General features: G+C 33.9%; 3 protein-coding genes across 4 annotated transcripts; 1 reads left to right on the plus strand and 2 right to left on the minus strand.

The window, feature by feature from the left end:
* Nucleotides 1-3,929: 3,929 nt before the first annotated feature.
* On the minus strand, nt 3,930-5,131 carry LOC119677555. The gene is made up of 2 exons (XM_038088955.1): nt 5,114-5,131; nt 3,930-4,622 (listed from the first exon to the last, which is right to left on the minus strand). The coding sequence occupies exons 1-2, from the start codon at nt 5,129-5,131 to the stop codon at nt 3,930-3,932; spliced, it is 711 nt and encodes a 236-aa protein (XP_037944883.1).
* Nucleotides 5,132-6,697: 1,566 nt separating this feature from the next.
* Nucleotides 6,698-9,493, minus strand: LOC119672635. 2 transcript variants are annotated; one of them, XM_038083736.1, is made up of 4 exons: nt 9,289-9,493; nt 8,088-9,204; nt 7,876-8,031; nt 6,698-7,820 (listed from the first exon to the last, which is right to left on the minus strand). In XM_038083736.1, exons 2-4 carry the CDS (start codon nt 9,174-9,176, stop codon nt 6,744-6,746), a joined length of 2,322 nt encoding a protein of 773 aa, XP_037939664.1. In that variant the 5' UTR covers nt 9,177-9,204; nt 9,289-9,493; the 3' UTR covers nt 6,698-6,743. The 2 variants fall into 2 exon arrangements, with proteins under 2 accessions (XP_037939664.1, XP_037939663.1); XM_038083735.1 differs by having other exon boundaries at nt 8,088-9,493.
* Nucleotides 9,494-17,071: 7,578 nt separating this feature from the next.
* LOC119672536 lies at nt 17,072-19,642 on the plus strand. The gene is made up of 4 exons (XM_038083607.1): nt 17,072-17,184; nt 17,242-18,347; nt 18,413-18,550; nt 18,619-19,642. The coding sequence occupies exons 2-4, from the start codon at nt 17,268-17,270 to the stop codon at nt 19,624-19,626; spliced, it is 2,226 nt and encodes a 741-aa protein (XP_037939535.1). The 5' UTR covers nt 17,072-17,184; nt 17,242-17,267; the 3' UTR covers nt 19,627-19,642.
* The last annotated feature ends 747 nt before the right edge of the window (nt 19,643-20,389 follow it).

Below are 20,389 nucleotides of genomic sequence, written 5' to 3' on the forward strand. Positions count from 1 at the left end.
ACTCATGTGAATCTGAAAATTTTTTTATGAATTTGATAAATCATTTTACTTACTTGTCAATGCATTAAGCAACTAGATCGAATTATCCGTAAAAAAAACTAACGTCGTTACTGTTACGTGCTCTAAACTAAGCAGTTTCCTATAGGGCCTTATAGTTTCCTATAAGCAGAGTGCAGAGTGTCTCGGGCACAGCAAATCCGAGAATGCATGTTATGCAGAGTGTCACATAAGTTTTGATACTTTTTGGTTGTGCCTAAATTTATCAGGAAATTTAGATATGCTCACTTTCAATTTGCCACCAAAAATAACTAGCAAGAAAAAACTCATAGAGACTGTAATAATGTTAATTTATTATGACATTATCTTACAATAATTTTTAGCAGTGCTTAGCAGTATTTATGGCTTTCTTTAAAACTTGAAAGTGTAATAATTATACTATTAGCGAATTATAAAAAAAGGCTGTGTTGCTTACTGCCATTTTTTCTCCAAAACGTATTAGAATAGTAGTTTAGCAATGATCTGTTCACCTTGCTAATTAATAAAACTCTAAAAATTTTCAATGTTAATAAACTTTTATTCAACTTTTTACAGAGAGAAAAATCGGAACGTTCTCCTCAATCCCAAAACAAAAAACTTAAAAATATTTGAAATTGAATTTTACTTTTTAAATTCAATAAATGCACAGCCAACTGGGTCGCCACAGTACCCCCTCCTAGCGATGGAGTACTAGCAACAACGCGACACCACAACTAAGTCGACAACACCACTCTTAATCCCGAAATTCCGCTAACCTTGCTGGGAAACGCACTACTCTACCAGCTCGTGTCACTTTCGGAATCGGCAACAGGGATTCACGCCTACAATCACCAGAAGTCACTAACTGATCACCATTCAACAACGCTGAAGGCTGACGCGTTTCTGGAACAACCTGTTCAAGATCATCACACGTTAAGTACGCCGCCTTCAACCTATCATTCGAAACAGTCACCTCTCTCCCACGGCAAACAATAACAGACGTCTTCTCACTACGACTCAGCACCTCAAATGGACCTTCGTAAGGCTGCTCAAGTGGAGCTCGAGCACGATCCACTCGAAAAAAACGTGCTTACAATTAATAACGTCACGCGGAACATACACAGATGGATGACAATGTCTTGTTGATTCAACGGATTTAACCTTAGCTAAAGCCCTTCGCAACGCCGACACAAAATCAGTCTCGGACGACTTCTGCTTGAAATCCGAAAGCATCTGCCCTGGAACACAAAGAGGATTTCCAAACAACATCTCTGAAGGACTAGCATTTAGGTCTAATTTCGGTGTCGTTCGCAATCCCAACAACACAAGCGGAAGAGACTGCGTCCAATTACTTGAGGAATGACATCGAATGGCTGCCTTCAATGTTCTATGGAAACGTTCAACCATACCATTTGCTTGAGGATGATAAGCCGTGGTATGAAAGTGTTTCACTCCAAGCAATCTCGTCAGTTCCCGAAATACAGCAGACTCAAACTGCCGACCCAAATCAGTGGTAATAGCCTGCGGAGAACCAAAACTTGCCACCCAACCGTCGATAAAAGCCGCTGCAACTTCTTCTGCCGTAATGCCCGACAGAGGCACAGCAACAGGCCACCGAGAAAAACGATCGACGCAAGTCAAACAATAACGCTTCCCCTGAGACAAAGGCAATGGACCCACAATGTCAACATGAACATGCTGGAACCGACTATCAATATCAGCAAACGAACCAATTGGTGTTTTAGTATGCCGCTGAATCTTGGACTTCTGACACGCAATGCAACTACGCACAAACACAGCTACATCCTTAACCAAACCAAGCCAAACATACCTAGCCTGCACCAATTTCCGCGTTGCTCGAATACCAGGATGAGCCAAACCGTGGAGTTTTGAGAGTACCAGCTGCCGACAGTTTGCGGGAACAAAAGGACGAACACGACTGCCTGACACATCACAGTACAGTTCAATACTCGAATCCGGCAATCTCAACTTCTTCAACCCAACACCATCTTCAGACTGGCTCTTCAGCTGAGCGAGCAACTCTGCATCAGTCTTCTGCCCCTCAGCAATTAACTCAATAACATTTGCCTCCAACTGAACCGTAGCAACCCGAGACAAAGAGTCAGCCACCGTATTATCTGCACCAGCCAGATGACGAATATCAGTGCAATACTGACTAATAAACTCCAGCTGTCTTGCACGACGAGGAGATGCCTTCTCACTTATTTGCCTGAACGCAAACGTTAAAGGTTTGTGATCCGTAAAAATGACGAAATCACGTCCCTCTAATGCATACTTAAAATGCTGGACAGCTTGATAGATAGCAGTCAACTCACGATCATAAGCACTATACTTAGTCTGCGCTGGACTCAAACCTTTTGAATAAAATGCCAATGGCTGAGTAACACCTTTCACTACTTGTTGGAGAACAGCACCCACCGCAACGTCTGAAGCATCAGTCGTGAGCGTCAATTGTGCATCCAGAGCCATGAAGTTAAGCAACGTAGCTTGGGCAAGATCATTCTTGCAAGCCTCAAAAACCTCTACATCTTCTGGAGTCCAAGAAATCACCGACTTATCATTCTTGCGGTTACCTGGTGTAAGATGAAACAACCGCTGCTGATTCTGCACAGCGTTACGCAGAAACGGCCGATAAAAGTTCACCATGCCTAAGAATTGTCTAAGCTGTTTCACCGTTGCTGGCAGAGGAAAATCACGAACAGCTTGAACTTTACTCTCCGGAGGACGTAAACCCTTTGCACTAATAACGTGCCCAAGGAACTCGATCTCGGAACAGCCGAACTTACACTTGGCAAAATTCACGGTCAAACCAGTTTCTCTAAGTCGATCTAAAACCAGTCGCAAATGCATTCTGTGTTCTGCTTCATCTTTTGACGCAATTAAAATATCGTCGATGTACTCAAAAACGAAATTAAGATCACCTAGAGTCTCATTCATAAAACGCTGAAACGTCTGGGCAGCATTACGGAGACCGAAAGTCATAAAGCGAAACTCGAACAGGCCAAACGGAGTTGTAATAGCTGTCTTCGGAATGTCTGCCAGTGCAAGCGGTATCTGATGATACGCTTTCTGCAAATCTATCTTCGAAAACATAGTTTTACCATGAAGAATACTCGTCACATCATGAATGAACGGAATCGGATACCGATCAGGTTTAGTTTGCGCGTTGAGCATGCGATAATCGCCACACGGTCTCCAACTTCCATCGCCTTTGCGAACCATGTGAAGTGGACTTGCCCAACAGCTTTTCGAAGGTTGACAAATCCCTGTCTGGACTAAAAATTGGAATTCCTTCTTGGCTTCTTCAAGTTTGGCTCCAACTAAACGTCGGGGACGAGCAAATGACGGCGCACCAAATGTCTCGATGCAATGTTCAACCTTAGTAACTAAACCCATCCGATTTGCACTCATAATGCCTAAATCACGGTATTCATTAACCAGCTCAGCATAAGCTGAAACTGAACCACACACACGCACAGTATCTTCTTGAGACACAGCAGCCTTACCCTTCATCATCAAAGTCGTCTTCGAATCAACTAACCGCTTCCTTTTCAAATCCACTAACAAGTCATAGTGATTAAGGAAGTCGGCTCCAACAATAGGACAGCTAACATCCGCAATCACGAACGTCCACGGGAAATCTCTACGCAAACCCAAAGACAAAAGCAGTCGACGCTCGCCAAATGTTTGAATAGGCGTACCATTAGCGGCATATAAATTAACTGATGCAACACTGTTAGCCCTTTGCTTCCAACGACAGAACGACTTCGGTAAAACTGATATGTCCGCACCAGTATCAATGAGAAAAACGGTCGACGTGGCGGGATCTTTAATACTAAGTCGAGCTATACGAACACTAACCCCTTCTCGGCTCGACGACGTAGAAGGAGTGCCTAGTTTTTTGACTGATGAGAGCTTGCCACAAAACTACAGGGCTGCCGACAAGCATTAGCTCTATCACCAAACCTTTCGTGATACCAGCACCAATCTGGATGACTTCCTGGTCGGGAACGAGTTCGCCTACGTCTCCTCGATGACGATCGACTTTGCACCGACTCACTACGACGTAAATCCAAACGACTCAGACGCTGTTCGATTTGCTCAAGCCTTCGTAAAATCACAGCATTCTCAGAATAGGCTGGACAATCAGAGGCTGACGCTACAGCTATCTGTTGAAAATCACCCGCCTCGCAAATACGATCTGCTAATTTCGCCAGTTCTGCTAGTGCCACGTTCGATGCCTGCAGAATAGCGCGCACTTGTGGTGGCAAACGCTTCAGCCAAAGAGACTTAAGGAACTCATCGCTCACCTTGTCTTTAGCTAATGCTGTCAACTCCGTTAGCAACTGTGTTGGGCGTCTATCACCAAGTTCAACTTCTGACAACAACCGTTGAATCTTCCGCTGCTCGCTCTCACTGTACCGCTCTATGATGCAAGCCTTTAAATTAGCGTATCTTCCAGTTTCAGGAGGATGAAGCACTGCATCACTTACATCGGCGATAACACTTGACTCAATCGCTGCTACAACCGTGTTGAACTGCGTGATGTCACTCGTAATGGCAGCTACTGCGAATTGCGCCTCGATCTGAGCAAACCAAATCTCCGGTCGCTCGTGCCAAAACGGTGGCACCTTCACTGCTACACGGTTTACGACACTTCCACTATCAGAAGCCATTACTACACCTTCGTCTGCAACTGACATCACAGCTCGATAATTAGATATTTAGCTCAGAAGTTAATATTTCTAAATTTAAACTTTTTCGAAATCACGTCGGGGTCACCAATTTAGCAATGATCTGTTCACCTTGCTAATTAATAAAACTCTAAAAATTTTCAATGTTAATAAACTTTTATTCAACTTTTTACAGAGAGAAAAATCGGAACGTTCTCCTCAATCCCAAAACAAAAAACTTAAAAATATTTGAAATTGAATTTTACTTTTTAAATTCAATAAATGCACAGCCAACTGGGTCGCCACAGTAGTAATTTGCTCCTAAAAGGCGCAAATTTTGAAATTTATTACTAAACAACACCGTTTTGTCGTAGTGCCGGGGCACAAAAACGAGGGTCTCATGCCGGAGTTTGAACGGCCATATTGTATTTTTGCTCATTCTCAAATTTAAAATTTGCATTGAAAACAACAACAATTGTACTCATGCCGTGCCCGAGACACTCTGCATAACATGGCCCATAGATAAAATAATTAATGGAATATTGTTGTCTAATGCTCGTTCAATTGAAGGTATCATGATTTTATATAATTTTTTTCATTCGCTTCTTACTTACTTGGGTTCAAAGAACGTTACGATGTCATCGGTTTGTATACGATTGCTGTTAAAATCAGTATACTGTTAAAATATGGCACTCAACAAATTTAGACCAAAAACAGTTATTTGACCTAAAATTCACATTTTTTATTTGTCGTTCTGGAGAATTTCAAACTTTATCTTACTGAATCGGAATTTGCCAGTCCCTGTCTCAATGGCAGTGTTTAAATAGATCCTAAGCAATAAGATCCCTTATATAAATATCGTAATCTTTTTTGACAATCAAGCTGCAATTAAGTATTTGGTAGGCACTACAGCCACATTTGAAACAATTCGAGAATTTCGGATTTCCTTTAATGAGATAGGTAGGCTCGTCAGTGTCTAGCACACATGTGTAAATGTAGTGCAGATAAGCCTGCTAAGGTAGGCACATTTTTTTCTGACTTTAACTACTCAGATATTGCTGTCCTGTTTGCCTCAAACAAAAATATCTAAGCATAGCTAAATAAATATTAGAAGTGAAACCTTGCTGTAAGATCTCAAGATTTATCTAGTTCAAAATAGACGGATCATTGCATACTGCGAAGACATGTTATGATTATTGTCCATCCATCGTTTTAATCCAGTAATTTGCTTTACACATAATGTAAAGATATGCGTTATTTAACAATAAAATCATTTTTTGAATAATAAGTGTACAAAAATACACCAATTTTATGAAAATTTGGTGCTGACGGGTTACTGAATGTGTTCATAAGAAGATATGCTATGAGATTGAAGCTACCCCATAATGACTTTTGTCGTCGTTATGGCATGCGGATGAAATGAAAGCTAGGAAAAAATCTAAAATCTTTGAAACCCTTTTTTTTTACCGACCTGACCGAGTTATCTTCCTGTAACATTAGGGACTTAGTCAAGTTTATGGAATTGTGAGATTGGTTCATCTTTATCTAATGGGGGAGTCGTGGCTTTCGACATTGCTCATGTGCTGACCTGCTAGTCTATGTATGAGGAAATGCTAATCCTGTGGTACTGCAACGGATCATCATTTGAGCTCACGTGGGCTTTGGGCACAGAATCGCCACTCCAACCTAACTTAACCTACGAATCCAAAGAATGAAAAAATATATACATACATTAGAATCCATTCAATCATTGATTGATGTAGTTCATCAATATAATAATTTTAACAAAATTTTAGTTTTTTGTTTTTCAAAAAGTAAAATTAAATATATCTGTTTTGAAGGATTTCTTTGTTCCTTCCTGATTTATTCCTGTTTTCTTAACAGCATGAAAACTGATGTTAATATTAAATATAATGTTAATTTTTTATTGCCACATTATTTTACCAATAATATTCATAATTAAGTTTAATTTTTACAATTTTTCTCAAAAAATTATAGTAAAACTTGAATACAATATAACTAAAAAATTGTGAATTATGGGTTGAAAATATTGTTGAAAATGTTCTCCGGCAAGGCATTGAGTGGTACAATATGTTGGTCGTCTATATTTTCTTCAATAGCCACTTCGTCATAGTTAGCTAGGCGTATTTCATTAGAAAAATGTTCCAATTTAATTTGATTATAGATAATAGTGAGTTGGTGAATTATACAGTTGATGCAAATATTAAATGCTGGATAGTTTTGAATAATACAGTTCAGCACGTAGATATAGTATTTCAAGTAGAACTCAAGGTAAAAATTATTGAATAAACTTGAGAATATGAATTCCTCAAGTATCATCGGTAAAGCAATAAGAAGTCCGACATGCCTTAGAAATGGTAGCAATATTTCACTAAGTATTAATTGAACTGGTATGTTCTGAAATTCCATATCTTTCAATGCAAAAATTGCTTGTTGTAAACTTGTCCTTGGTCCATATATAATACATGAAATCACCAATACATCGGTCATTATTAATATAACCATTGCAATCTGAGAAATGTGAGGCCAGTTACCAAATACATACAGATACGTACGAAACGAAATAGATTTGTATATAAACAGAGTAACCACATTCGCGCACATTAGGACACTAAGCCTGAAGAGAACATTTATATAATATTCCACTGCGTCAATAACGGCTGCAATAATATGATCTATGAATGTTATGCAGGTGACAGTGAGTATTAACTTTGCAAGTTTATTTTCCGAAAATTCAAGCATAAAGCATATAGAGCTAATGACGCTATCCAATACAGCTGTAGTAAATATTACAGCCAAAGCAGACATCACCCACAGAGCAGCTAATGCACAACAGCGTGGAAGAAAATAGAAGATTCCATTGGATGGTAGGATTACAGTTTCCGTTACTTGTTGTACTCGAACTGGTATCAAAACTCTTAACACGATTAAGTCAATTACAACCACGTATCGCAGTTGATATGTATCCAACTGTGCAGTTGGAATCAAGTAATGCTTTAGACCAACTAATGGAAATGTAAAATAGCACCAGGACTCAAAGATTAATCTAAAATTGTTGATGCCCAATAGGCCAAATAAAGCAAACCTCACCTGTATAAATACAATTAAATTTTAATTCATTAATTAAATGTAATTTTCTACTTACGTCAATATTTGATTGATACCACTTTGAATTAAAAATTCCAATTGCTTTTAAGATTTTCATAGGAATTAGAAACTGAAGCATAGTAATAACTCCAATCACAACAGTTATATGTAATATCCGCTTACTATATTCCAGAAATGACAATTTGTACAATTTCTGAAATGAGAAATGTTAATCAAATGTGCAGTTACAATATTATGTTCAATACTGACCCCAGAGAACCATATTTTGGCATCAAAATAATTTAGGAATACATTCAAATTAGGATGCACGATCTGCTTCAAATTATTCTTTATAATCCACAGGGTGCACATATAATACATTCCAGTAAAGAAATACGCAAACATGGATCCAAATGGCTCTTCACTGTTCCATGTTATTAAAAATTTTAAATTTTTCTCGAAACCTGGTGAAATGCAAATGTTGCACCAAAAGCCGCATAACATTGGTAGCAAGCAATATTGCAAAAGAACGATGAATAAGGCTTTAATGAGTCTGTGCAAAAATCTCATGGTAGCAAGAAAGCGACTCCATTGTAACAATTCGCAGAGTCGCTGCATACCCCAAACATACAACAATATTAATGATTGTCCCAACAAAATTTTTGGTAGTACTTGAAATTCTACATTACTCTCTATTAACTCTGTCGGAATAACCTCAACCGATAGATAATGGCCAATATAAAATGGTACATATCCAAGAGTTGCGGCGACAATAATGCCTGTAATGCTAGATAAAATGGGAATATACCTCCACTTACGAGAAACAAACTGTTTAATTCTGCGAACAGTTCTCTCCAGTTTACGTCTCTCGACACCAGTTGTACTTTTTATAGTTACAACGACCGCATAAAAATATACAAAAAGTACAAACAATAAAACTAAATATCCGAATATGACTTCGTCCATGAGAGTGTGGAAAACAGATGACCTTTCAATTAGTTGCTTTTTTGAGGATAATTCAAGGAGTTTGATAATAACTTTTGGTACTACGAGCCACATAAAATTTACGACTGCAGTTATCGTACAACGGGTTAAAAGCTTGACGCAACAATAGAGAAGCTGAAGCAATGAAAAACAGCCCACCAAAATATTGCTGCAATTTGGCCTGTAACTGACTTTTACATTGTAATCGAATTTACATATTTCACACTGCTTTCTACGCGTAAATATAAGCCACTCAATAAGACAGTCCTCATGAACGTGCTGCATGGTGCCGCGACATTCACATGGTTTCCTCACTGGATGATTTTCTTCGTTGCCGGTGCGGCAAATGCGACATATAAGCCCTTCATCAGCCATTTTCAACAAATCACTTTAAATATTTTAACTATCAGATTATAAAATAAAGAAAATTCCAAAAAATTTTTGATAACTTAATTGATGACTTAATTCTCGAAACCAATGTACATACATTCAATACAGGTAGATTATCTACTTATGAACAAATCAAGATTTACTATTGATGATAGTCTTATTCTCTTAATTCTGATTTTCGACTTATTGGCTTAAAAATAACCTCTTATATACACTTTATAACACAAAATACGAAACTAAATTGCTTCTGAAAATTTTTTTATAAGATTGATAAATTTTACTTAACTGTCAATGCAATTGAGTTCTCCACAGTAAAAATTAGCATATTTCACTACAATAAGCGAAGTGTGCAAAGTGAAAGACATAATAGAAATATTATGATTTTATTTTGAAATAAAATTCAAGTGTCCATGGAGTTTTATTAGATATGTACATATATATATGAGACTTTCTTTCTATGATACTTTGTCTTCCTGCATATGCACTACTTCTAGAACGATGATTTTTATTTTAGTCAACAATTAATTATAATTTTCTTAATTAAAAAAATTGAAATGAAGTAGGAAAAAAATTAAAAAACTTTTTAAAATTATATGTATATAAGATCAGTTTAGTCAAGTGCTATAGATTATTGGCAACAATTCCTGCTGGGTTCCTTGACATAGAAATATTGAAGGAAACAAGGGCGAATATGATATGGTCATATCAAAATGTTCTGAAATGCATATAAATGAGACCAACTCATCGATACAAACCCTGGTATGACAACTGGAACAGAAGTGAATTCTTTGAACCATCGCCATGGCAAATGAATTAGAGATTAATTGCGGTTACTGGATATGGAAGTATTAAAGAAAACGGGAGAGCAGACCTAGTGGGCAGAAGAGATTTTTAAACTGATATAAAAATGAGGTCAATTTACAAACCCTCCGATGAGTGAACTATTTAGGAACATAAAAGAATTCACCAATGCGATTATAAATGACATGTAGACTTATCGCATAAGCTGTGAAGTTGATAAAATCGAAAGACGAAGAGTCTTTTGCGTTTTCGCAAATCTGCAGCCCATGTAAACGTACACCATGTGGTGCTTAATCGGTGTGTATTCCGACAAGCGAACAGTGCAGGAGCAGCAATGAGGAAGATTTCATAGAATCCATTATTCACTTTCTGTATCTTTCTTCGGGACCACAGGCGAAATGACTTCATTGTCTTGGATGTTATTTTTCGTTAGCCTAATAGAAATAATAAAACTAAATTTGTTGGATTTACTCTGCTTTATCTTTAAGACCAAATGGTTAAATATGGAGAGTACTAGCAAATAACAGCGAGAACCTTAACTCGCCCCTGTCAAGAAACTTTTAGGGCATTACAATAGGCAATAGGTGTTCCAAGTGGAATAGCTGACAGTTATTATATGTGTATTAATGCATATATTATACACTATTTTATTTATGTTAATGAAGATTTTTATAACTATTTAGATTTTATATAAATAGTTATAATTTAAATATTTTAGAGAAATATTTAAATATTTCTTATATTTTTCCCCATATGAAAATTTAGTTTTGACCAACAAAATTTTGACTTTCTTGCATTTGATATGTCGAAAACGTGCAATATAAAAACAATGTTTAATTGCAAAAACGTTTTTAATGGAGGGTTTGTAAAAGTAACAAAATGCATATGATATGATGACAACCTTTTCGTGACGTTGAATGCAAAGCAAAGCCCCCGAGGCAGACATACAAGAGTGAAAAATCCATTCTATTTATTTTTTTTTTTAAATATGATCTTTTCATGTTAAATAAAAACGATTTAACAAGAATAGAATGGAACCCCATATATTTAATTTATTGCGGATTAAATCGTGAAGATCAAAGAATTAAAGTAATATAAGTCATATGGGTGTCATACATATATCCTGTATATATATACTTCCTAACTAAATGACATTATGCAAGAGATATTTGAGAAATAAAAAAGCTCACATTGGAAAATAGTTTAATATTATTCGAGGCGAAAAATGTTAAGGAAAAACGTATTTGAAAAAAATCAGGTAAAACTTTAAATACAAGTTTTGTTCTTAAAATTGCAAATTAAATGCAGGAAATACTAGCAAATACGATGAATGTGAATGAATAATTAATCATTTATTTTGTTAAGAAATTGTAAATTAAGAATTGTTTTTATGTATTTTAAAAGAATTTTCTCTTTCTGTAGATTCTTATTTCTCCATCTGTTAAGTTGATGAAGCCTTTTTTATATATATTAAAACAAGGTTTACGTTAAAGAGATTTAACAGGCTTAAGATAATTTTACAATATTTAAGCAAATATATTTAATAACAAGTATATTTATAATAAATTGAATATAATGAATATTTATTTTAATATTACTGTTAAGTAAACTGAGCTTTCATTTCAATTCTAGAACCATTAGCTCCTGGTCGGTTTCGCACCGCATGGTCGGACGTCAAATTTTACTTAACCAAAATGAGAATGACTAAGTTTTCACATTTCTACTAAGAACATTCGAAAAACTTATGGCAAAAATAGAAATCTCGTATGCATTTCTAAAGTGATTAGAGAACCATTATCTAGAGCCATGTGCTTCTAATAGTTGCACTAAAGTAATAATATAAATTCATCTTAAAGTTTTGCTAGTAGGGACTCTGGAAAACAGCAAATTGTAAAATTTTTGCGAAGTGCACTCTTTTCATTATAAATCACAATGAACTTAATATAAAACTTTTTTTACATTAAATAAAATTTTTTTTAAAGCAATGACGAAATTTAAATTTATTAAAACCTGCTGGTTCAAAATATTTGGAGTTATTATTGCACCTGCTATTCTAGAAGCTGCAGGCACTGTTGTATATCGCGTAAAATTTGTACACCTCAGAGCACTCGACATTTGGTTAAATCACGTTTACAAATGCAAATGGGAGTTCGTATTGCTTCTAGATAAAATTTTCACTGAAACATTTATTAAAAAAAGTTTACGAGAACCTTGGGAAAAAAACAAAAGCAATGAAAAAATTAAAAAAATGCTTTTATTGTAAAAGAAAAATAAAAAAAAAGCAGTTAAGGTGTTTTAATTAAGTTGAATTGAAAGAAATTTTTACATAAAAATATCATAAAAGTATATAAATTTAATTAAATACATATATGTATATCTGGTGTCTTATTTCTATTCGATGAAAATGTAAAAAGAGTATTAAATTTTATGTTTTAATAATTTTCTAATTTAAATTTTTTTATATATTGGCATTTCCTGAATAGTTTAAAATTTATTCTGTTAACTGCAATACATAAATTCAACATTAGTACATTTCAACTCTTTTAGCCTCAGAAGTGACTCTGCCACATTAGAATTATACAGGAAAGACGCCACAACTCATGTAGCCAAAGTAAGTAGCTCCACAGAAAAGCATCAACCAACTCTATGGTATACCACAGTGATTCACTTATTAGTTAAGTTACTGATAGAGGTGTAATGTAGGGAAAACAGTTCAAAAATATATGAAAAGTGTAACGATTATGATAATAATTGCCTTCAGTATAGGAGAAAGCGCTCATGATTTTAAAATTTTCTACGAGTCTGTGCTACTTAAGGTTAGATTTAATTCATTGACTGAATCACGAGCTTAACATCCGTTATAATTTTATATTAATATATTGAAATCTAATGAATAAAAAAATATTTTATAGTGTTTTAAAATCTAGGACAATTAAGTAATTATAGACCTTTTCTTTTGTAAACATATCGCAAAAGCACAATATAAAATAAGCACTACTACTGGTGGCAACTCTGGAAGCACAGGTAATTTTGTTAGGTTTTTTTAAGCAAAACACGTAATAATATATAAACTTAAAGTTTCGAAAGTGGTTAATAGTTTTTGGCTTCTGCAAGAATTTAATATAATTTTTTAATTTTAGTAAATTAAAAAAAATTAAATATTTGTCCAATATTTTAGTTAACTGGAAATTTCGTATGTATTTCCAGAAATCGTTCACAATAAACGAAATTTTAGTCTTTACAACCATGCGACTTGAGCTGCTTAATTGTTTAGCGGTTTCAAAAAGGTTAGACTAAATAAGCCAATAGTGTTGTTGTTTCATATGTTATTTTTAAAATAAGCGGTTGTTCTTTTGTGATATGCTTCCCATGGAAAAGGCCTAACATTGTCAAACTAGCGATGTGCGTTTAACTTTTTGTTTTAATCTTGACCATGCGTTTGCTTTCCTCGGCATTGAAAAAGAGCGAATATGTACAAGTTTGGCAACATTACAAAAATAAAAAAGATTTTTATCGCTTAACGTTTTCTCTATAAACGGTTTTAGTGAAGAATATCATGTATTTAAACACATTTTGGTATTAGAAAAATTTGAAAAACTAAAGCAACCAGCAGAAGCGATTAGTCTGGTTTGTTATTATTCTTTGCCTCCTGCTTTTCGTAATGCTAATGACAGCGATCATAGTCAGCCATTTCGCCCGCATTTTAATATTCCTCCTTTGCTAAACCCCCATGCCTACAAATGACTTTGTATTGTTATCGTTTGTAATGAAATAAAATTACATGAACACATCTCATTTACGTTGTTTTTGCTTTGTTTCATGGATTTTTTGCTGTAGTTGCGCTCGTCAGGCACAACATTTTTACACTTTTTAATTCTCATACGACGGGGGAAGCAGCTTTTTGCGGCGAATGTGCAGCAATTTAAGCTCTTCACTTCATTAAGCAATCAGTGTTGTCGTTTTGTTATAATTTTGAAATATTGTGGAGAATTCGTTAAGATTAAATTTTTACTCTTAATTATTCAGTAGGGAGAGATTTTTCTAAACATGTGAGATATAAAAATTATACTTCTTTCAATTTTATTTTTTTATCAAACTTTTTAGCAAAAAACTTGGAAGTAATATTGAAGAAGTATAAATAAATATAAAGATATATATAATATAAAATATTTATAATTTAAAAAAAAATAATAATATTTGCTGTGTTCGTCAAAATCAAAATTTTTGATTTTATTACAACTTAAACAGTTGAAAGTGAGAGAAAAAACAATACCTCGGTTCAAATTTGGGCATGAGAGCCCAGGCTATCTGTCAACATTTGTGCTTTTTAGTAAAAATTTATTACAATTTCAGTAACACTCTGCATTACATGCGTCTTCGTCATAGTCCAAAAGTACCAATTTTAACGAGTCCATGACACGCATCTTAATTTTAAATAAGGTGGCATCATTATCTAAAAGTACATCACCAATTAGACAGAAAACTACAAAATTTTCTTTGTTTTTTTCAAAAAAAAACCTTTTTACAATTGATATGTCATTCAAAAACCTGATTCAAGCAAAAGTTGCAGTTAAAATCATTATTTCACAAAATTAAAAATAAACTCACATACTCGCATAAATTTCTTTAGTAAACTATCTTTGCTTTTAAAGGATTATGGACTAATGTAGAAACCAGGTTTAAAGTAAAAAATTCGCTATTACTTTTTATTGCTTTCAATAAACAAGAATGTGGACTTGCTTCCTTTCAAAAATATGAAAGAAAGTGAAGATATTTTGCATTGAAATTGCTTCTAATGCATGCACTGCACTGGCAACGCAATATTTCATGGACTTCAAGATTCCTGCGACGAACAGCTTCAGCAGCTATAAAATGCCACACCACTAGCAAAGTTTTCTTGCTGGTTTCTTAGCCGATGAATTCAATGTTCTTCCTATGCCATTTTTGCTTACTTAAGGTAGACACTTCATTTACTATATTTCGTTAACTATTTTCTGTTGTTACGTACACGTCCATTCAATACAAATGATACTGCAGATACTTGGAACTGGTGCATCGTGCAACTGAGGCTGACAGCGTATAAGTCGATTTAAAACTACATTAATGGCTTCCCTTGCAGCCTGGTTAATGGGGTGCAAACTGCACATAACTAATTTTTATGATGCATACGAGCACATTTTATTGCATTATTGCATTATAGTTCTTATTTTGTTGTTGGTTTTGGTTTTAAAAAGGAAAATAAACAGAATTCTAATTTAATAATACAAACACAAGTACTACTAATTATTGCTTTTCTTCTGAATACTTTAGTAATAATGTCAGAAACAATAGTTATTAGTTATTATTATTGTTGTCACTATATATATAAATACGATATAAGTGATATTTTTAATCTTATAAACATTTTTTTAAAGAAATTGTAAAAGTGGTCCCAAGAGAAGTTTATTTAATAAGATATTATCGTGATGATTAATCTTATAATAATCACCATATTCTTTGCCATCTTCATGTATTTCTCTAATATTTCTCTCCTCTCTATTTTTTGCCTCTTTCTATCTACCTTTTCTGCCTTTTTCTATGATTTTATCATAAGCATTTATTAGTCTCAGGAATCTCAGTTGAAACAAAGAGAGACTTCCTACGGGAGACCAGAAATTTATTAAGAACTTAAGGAAACTAGGAGTGGAAACGCCTACACTGGATTACTACTTATTTATTAGGGATATTGAAACGCTAAGAGTGATGTCTCTATTTATTAAGAACATATTATACACACAGTTCCTACTAAGCCACAAGTAATTTATAGGGAACAAATAGTAGTGGAGTTCTCAATTAAGGTACCACTAAATTATTATGAACATAAAAAAGTTAGGAATGGAATTCTTAATTTGGGAATATTTATTTATTAAGAACATAGTAAAACTAAATAAAATATCTCTATTAGAGCACCCTATTAGAGCACCACAAATTTGTTAAGAATATAGAAAACTTAACGCCAGTTTTTACTGGAGCGTCAATAATTTTTTAGGAACTCCTAGGAGTGGGAATCTTGATTTATACACACTAATTTACTAAAAGTTAGAAGTAGAAGACTCTTTTGGTGTAGCTAGAAAATCGTTTTGCAGTGAAAGTTCAATTGAAGACACCACCAATTTGTTAAGAACAGGAAAGCTAGGAGTGAAAGTCTATTTTGGAGCACCACGTATATATTAAGAGCGTATAAGAGCTAGGTTTGCAGCGGAAATGTGTTTTTGTGCAATACTTTGGTTAATTGACTTTAATGACTGAAGGCCTTTTCGGTGGCTCGCAAGTACGACAAAAAACTGCAAGTTATACAATATATACGTAACTGAGTTCTTGAAATTATATTCACACTTTCGGCCATATATAAAATTTATGAAATACTATTCAAAACTACTGTAAGCACTCTTATTGCAAACACAGTCGTTGTAATCAATTAACTATATTGGTTGTAATATTATGTTTACATTACTGCCTGTGATGACGGAAGTTGACGTTGAGCTCAAAACCAAAACTAAACCAAAACCAGTTACCAAAGCTTACTTTCTCATATAAAAATAGGAACGATTAAGATACGGATTTCTTTAAAAGTTAGTTTTATTTAATACAGCGCTAAAAATAATGCATTATTGATAAGGTTTTATTGATAAGGTTTTATTGATAAGGTTTTATTGATAAGGTACAAAAATGTCGAGATGACATATCTTTTTCATTTTCAAAGTGACAGTTGCAAGTTAGTAACGTTGCTGTGGAAAGCTGGGTTGTTATTTATGAATAAATTTCAAAAAATTATTTATTTGTGGATAATTAAATATGTCTGTTAGTTATGTTAGTTTGGGAACTAACCTTCGCAAAGTTCAAAGTTCGTTCAATGAAGATCGTAATGTAAACATGGCATAAGCAATCTATGTATAAAGCAGTGTTAAAATACAACCTTGGACTTTAGATTAAAGATTATGAGAATAGCAAGCTTCGCTTTACATTTTCAAATAAAAATAACTTTAAACCATATATTCAAAATTTTTTAAAAATAATTCTTTTATATTTGTGAAGAAAATAATAGTTAAAGTGCTTAACAGTTTTTGTACTGAAATTAATTTTGTTCTTTACTTATTGTTCTTTATTTGTTCAACTTAAGTAATCTGAAAATTTTAAAATACGCTAAAAGGAAGTAAGTAATTATATAATTTAATAATATACAATTTTGTTTTATATATTTTATGTAAAGGTTTTTAAAAAAGAAAGGAAGTAAACATGTCTAATGTATCCGAAAAATTTTGCCGAATTTGTTATGGTGGCAGCGAATATGAGGCGCTGAGCATGCCATGTAAATGTTCGGGAAGTATGGAATCCGTTCATGAGTACTGCCTAAAGAGTTGGTTGAAGAATTCACGAAAACTATGTTGTGAGTTATGCAAGTACAACTACAAGATACGTCTGACTTTCCGGCAGTTTTCCAATCCACTTTTAATAGCATGTGTTACATTATTCCGTTTATTATGCTTGTTGTTATCCAAGATTCAAAGTGGCTTCTCTATAATTATGATCACTCTTATGCGGATTCTTTTATTAGCGCAAACCTATCGCATATATGAAACGCTTTTTGAAAACATTTTTATCAAAAAGCCATCGAGGGAAATCTGTATTGTGTTGGAAGCACTCCTTGGAATACCAATTACAATTATTGCAAGAATCCTGTTTTTGTTATTACTAAATTCAACTCTGACGGCAATCGAAAAAATAAATGGACTTCCAGACAGGGAAATATTTCGGAGAAATATTTTGCTCCTGAAACAAACGCACTCTAGTCCAGCGGAGACAAGTTTTATTTATTTTGCAATCAACGTATTTGTTATATATGTCCTCATTTGCTTCCCATTTCTAATCGGTTACTTCATATTGAGTAGTGTGCATGTAGTGACATTAGCCGATGGTTCGAATATGCTTGCATCAATTGTAATTTGTTTATTTGGATATTTTGTAATCATAGCCATTTTTGAACCTCTACAAGATCGGCTAAGTTCTAATTTGGTGGACTATACTTATATAACCATTAAATCCCTCTTCTACTACCTAATGATTTTTTTTACATTGCCGTTATTCATTGGTTTTTGGCTTGATGTGTGCAGTTTGCCATTCTACAGTAGGAGTTTTGATGTTATCTATGACTGGCACAGTACTAACCCAATGCAATCTATAATTTTTCACTGGATTTTAGGAGCTGTTTTTGCATCACTTACTCATCTCCTGGTACTTTATCTCCGACGTACCTTATATGATACTTTACTAAGAAAAATATTATGGTTTAATCCGCGTAAGCTGTCTTTTAAAAAGGTAAGAATTTGGTTTATTTTTATTCATCCAAAATAAATAAATTTTGAGTATTTGAATTCGTATAGCATTTTGAAAGAGACTCTCTATCAACTTTCGCACTTCAATTTATCCGTGTTCTGGTTTTTCACTGCATAACGGCAATATTTTTATTCGGTGTACCAACGAAAGTATTGCTAATGTTTAACATAGGATGGGATAAAAAGGTATCTACGATACAAATTTTTATTAATTATTACTTTAAAAATTTATAATCAATATTTTTCTACATTAGATTCGGTTTATATTCCAAATATTGGTATACTATGGGAGCCTAAGATCAATAATGTACACATGGACCTTTTATTCTTTTAAACTATTTGATATACACGATTATTTACTACCAGAACACGGATTTGGAGTTAATACGGATTTGGAGGATGTCTTAGAGAACTTTTTATGTGCTCAACCCATACTTAGAACACCGAGAAATATTCCCGATTGCAGCGAAATTTCCTTTTTATATTGTCGAATAATTGGACTTTACCTAATAGCTATAATCTCATCGTTTGGACCTTTTCTAGTAGGAGGATTTGTTAGTGTAATCGTTTTTTCTGCAAGCAGTATTTTGAACAAGTATATATATTACTTCATCATTTCACTGTACTTGGGATATAAAAAGCTGCAACTGTTAATAGACATAGTTCTTTTTGGACAAAATAGTGCATTTAATTTTTTAATTGTACTTAATTTCTTTACCACTGCCCTGACACTTTCCAGCGATTCAATAGCTGCGCTTTTCAATTCATGGTACGATATAGTAATTGCACCACTCAAAGTTATACCAGAACCTTTATCATTTATATCTTGGAAGGTATTTATGGCTGCTTTTTTTTTCGTGGGAACGGTTGCCATGTTTAAGGACCGGTATGAGTGGTTCATGAGAAATAGTTTCGGAATATTGAGGCGACAATATTTAATCTTATGTATCATGCCGTATGCCTTAGCACATTCAATTGTCCCACTACTGGTTCATGATTACAATCAAAGGACACATCTCTTACAAAATTTCTATTTATATTACATTGCCTTATATAAACTTTTGCAATGTGTTTTTATTTTACAATATTTAAAAACTAAATTTCAAAAGTACTATGAAGAAGTGAAGATAATAGACTTTTCTCAGGACATTCATTTTGATAATTATAACGAGAATGAAGAAGTAGAAGGTACAGATAGAGTTATGGTTTTAACGAATGCACCAACTAAATTAATCTATAAATTCTTTCGGAACATTTTATAAACTTTCTTTAAAAATTACTAAATTAATTGTATGTATTTTTTTTAATTGATTCATTAATAAACTAAATAGTCAAGAAATTAAGTTTTCATTATTACATAAATCAGATTACTAACCTTATTTGTATACTTTTTTATTTTTATTTGTGCTGAGAATATTGAAATAATATGCCTACTAGTGACCTAGCAGTATTTGATCTTCAGATTTTTTTCTACATATAAATAAAAGAAATAAATTATAAGGTTTAAAAATATTTTGTTTCTTAACATAGTCTCCATAAATGCCAATAGATTTGATTAAAAGATGCTTCAAAGTCTTAAAGATCCAATTCTTTAAATAGATCTCTGTGAGGACGACCAGTTAAAACGACGATGAGTACGCAAAACAGAAAAACAATTCGTTTTAATATTAATAAAATTGTTATTGCCTTGATAGAGATGCAGTTTCCTAGCTGATCATTTGTTATGAAGAAACGGAATCGAAAGAAATATACATTGTGACCGAAAAGTTTTCGGAGGTTCTCATTTAAAATTCGCGCGCTGTATATTTTTCGATATTTTAAGTTTATGTAGTTTGGCAGCACTGTCCTTAATTACTATGCCAAAATGAGCGCGATCTGTCGGACAGTTCGTTTACGGCAGCTGTTGAAACCAGTTCACCTCAGTAGTGCGTTGCGAAAAAAACAATGGAAAAAAATATTGAACAAAGAGTTTGCATCAAATTTTGTTTTTCGAACGAAATTTCGTGTGCAGAATCGTTGCGAATG

The sequence above is a fragment of the Teleopsis dalmanni genome, chromosome 1 (assembly GCF_002237135.1).
Source record: "Teleopsis dalmanni isolate 2A chromosome 1, ASM223713v2, whole genome shotgun sequence".
NCBI lineage: Eukaryota > Metazoa > Arthropoda > Insecta > Diptera > Diopsidae > Teleopsis > Teleopsis dalmanni.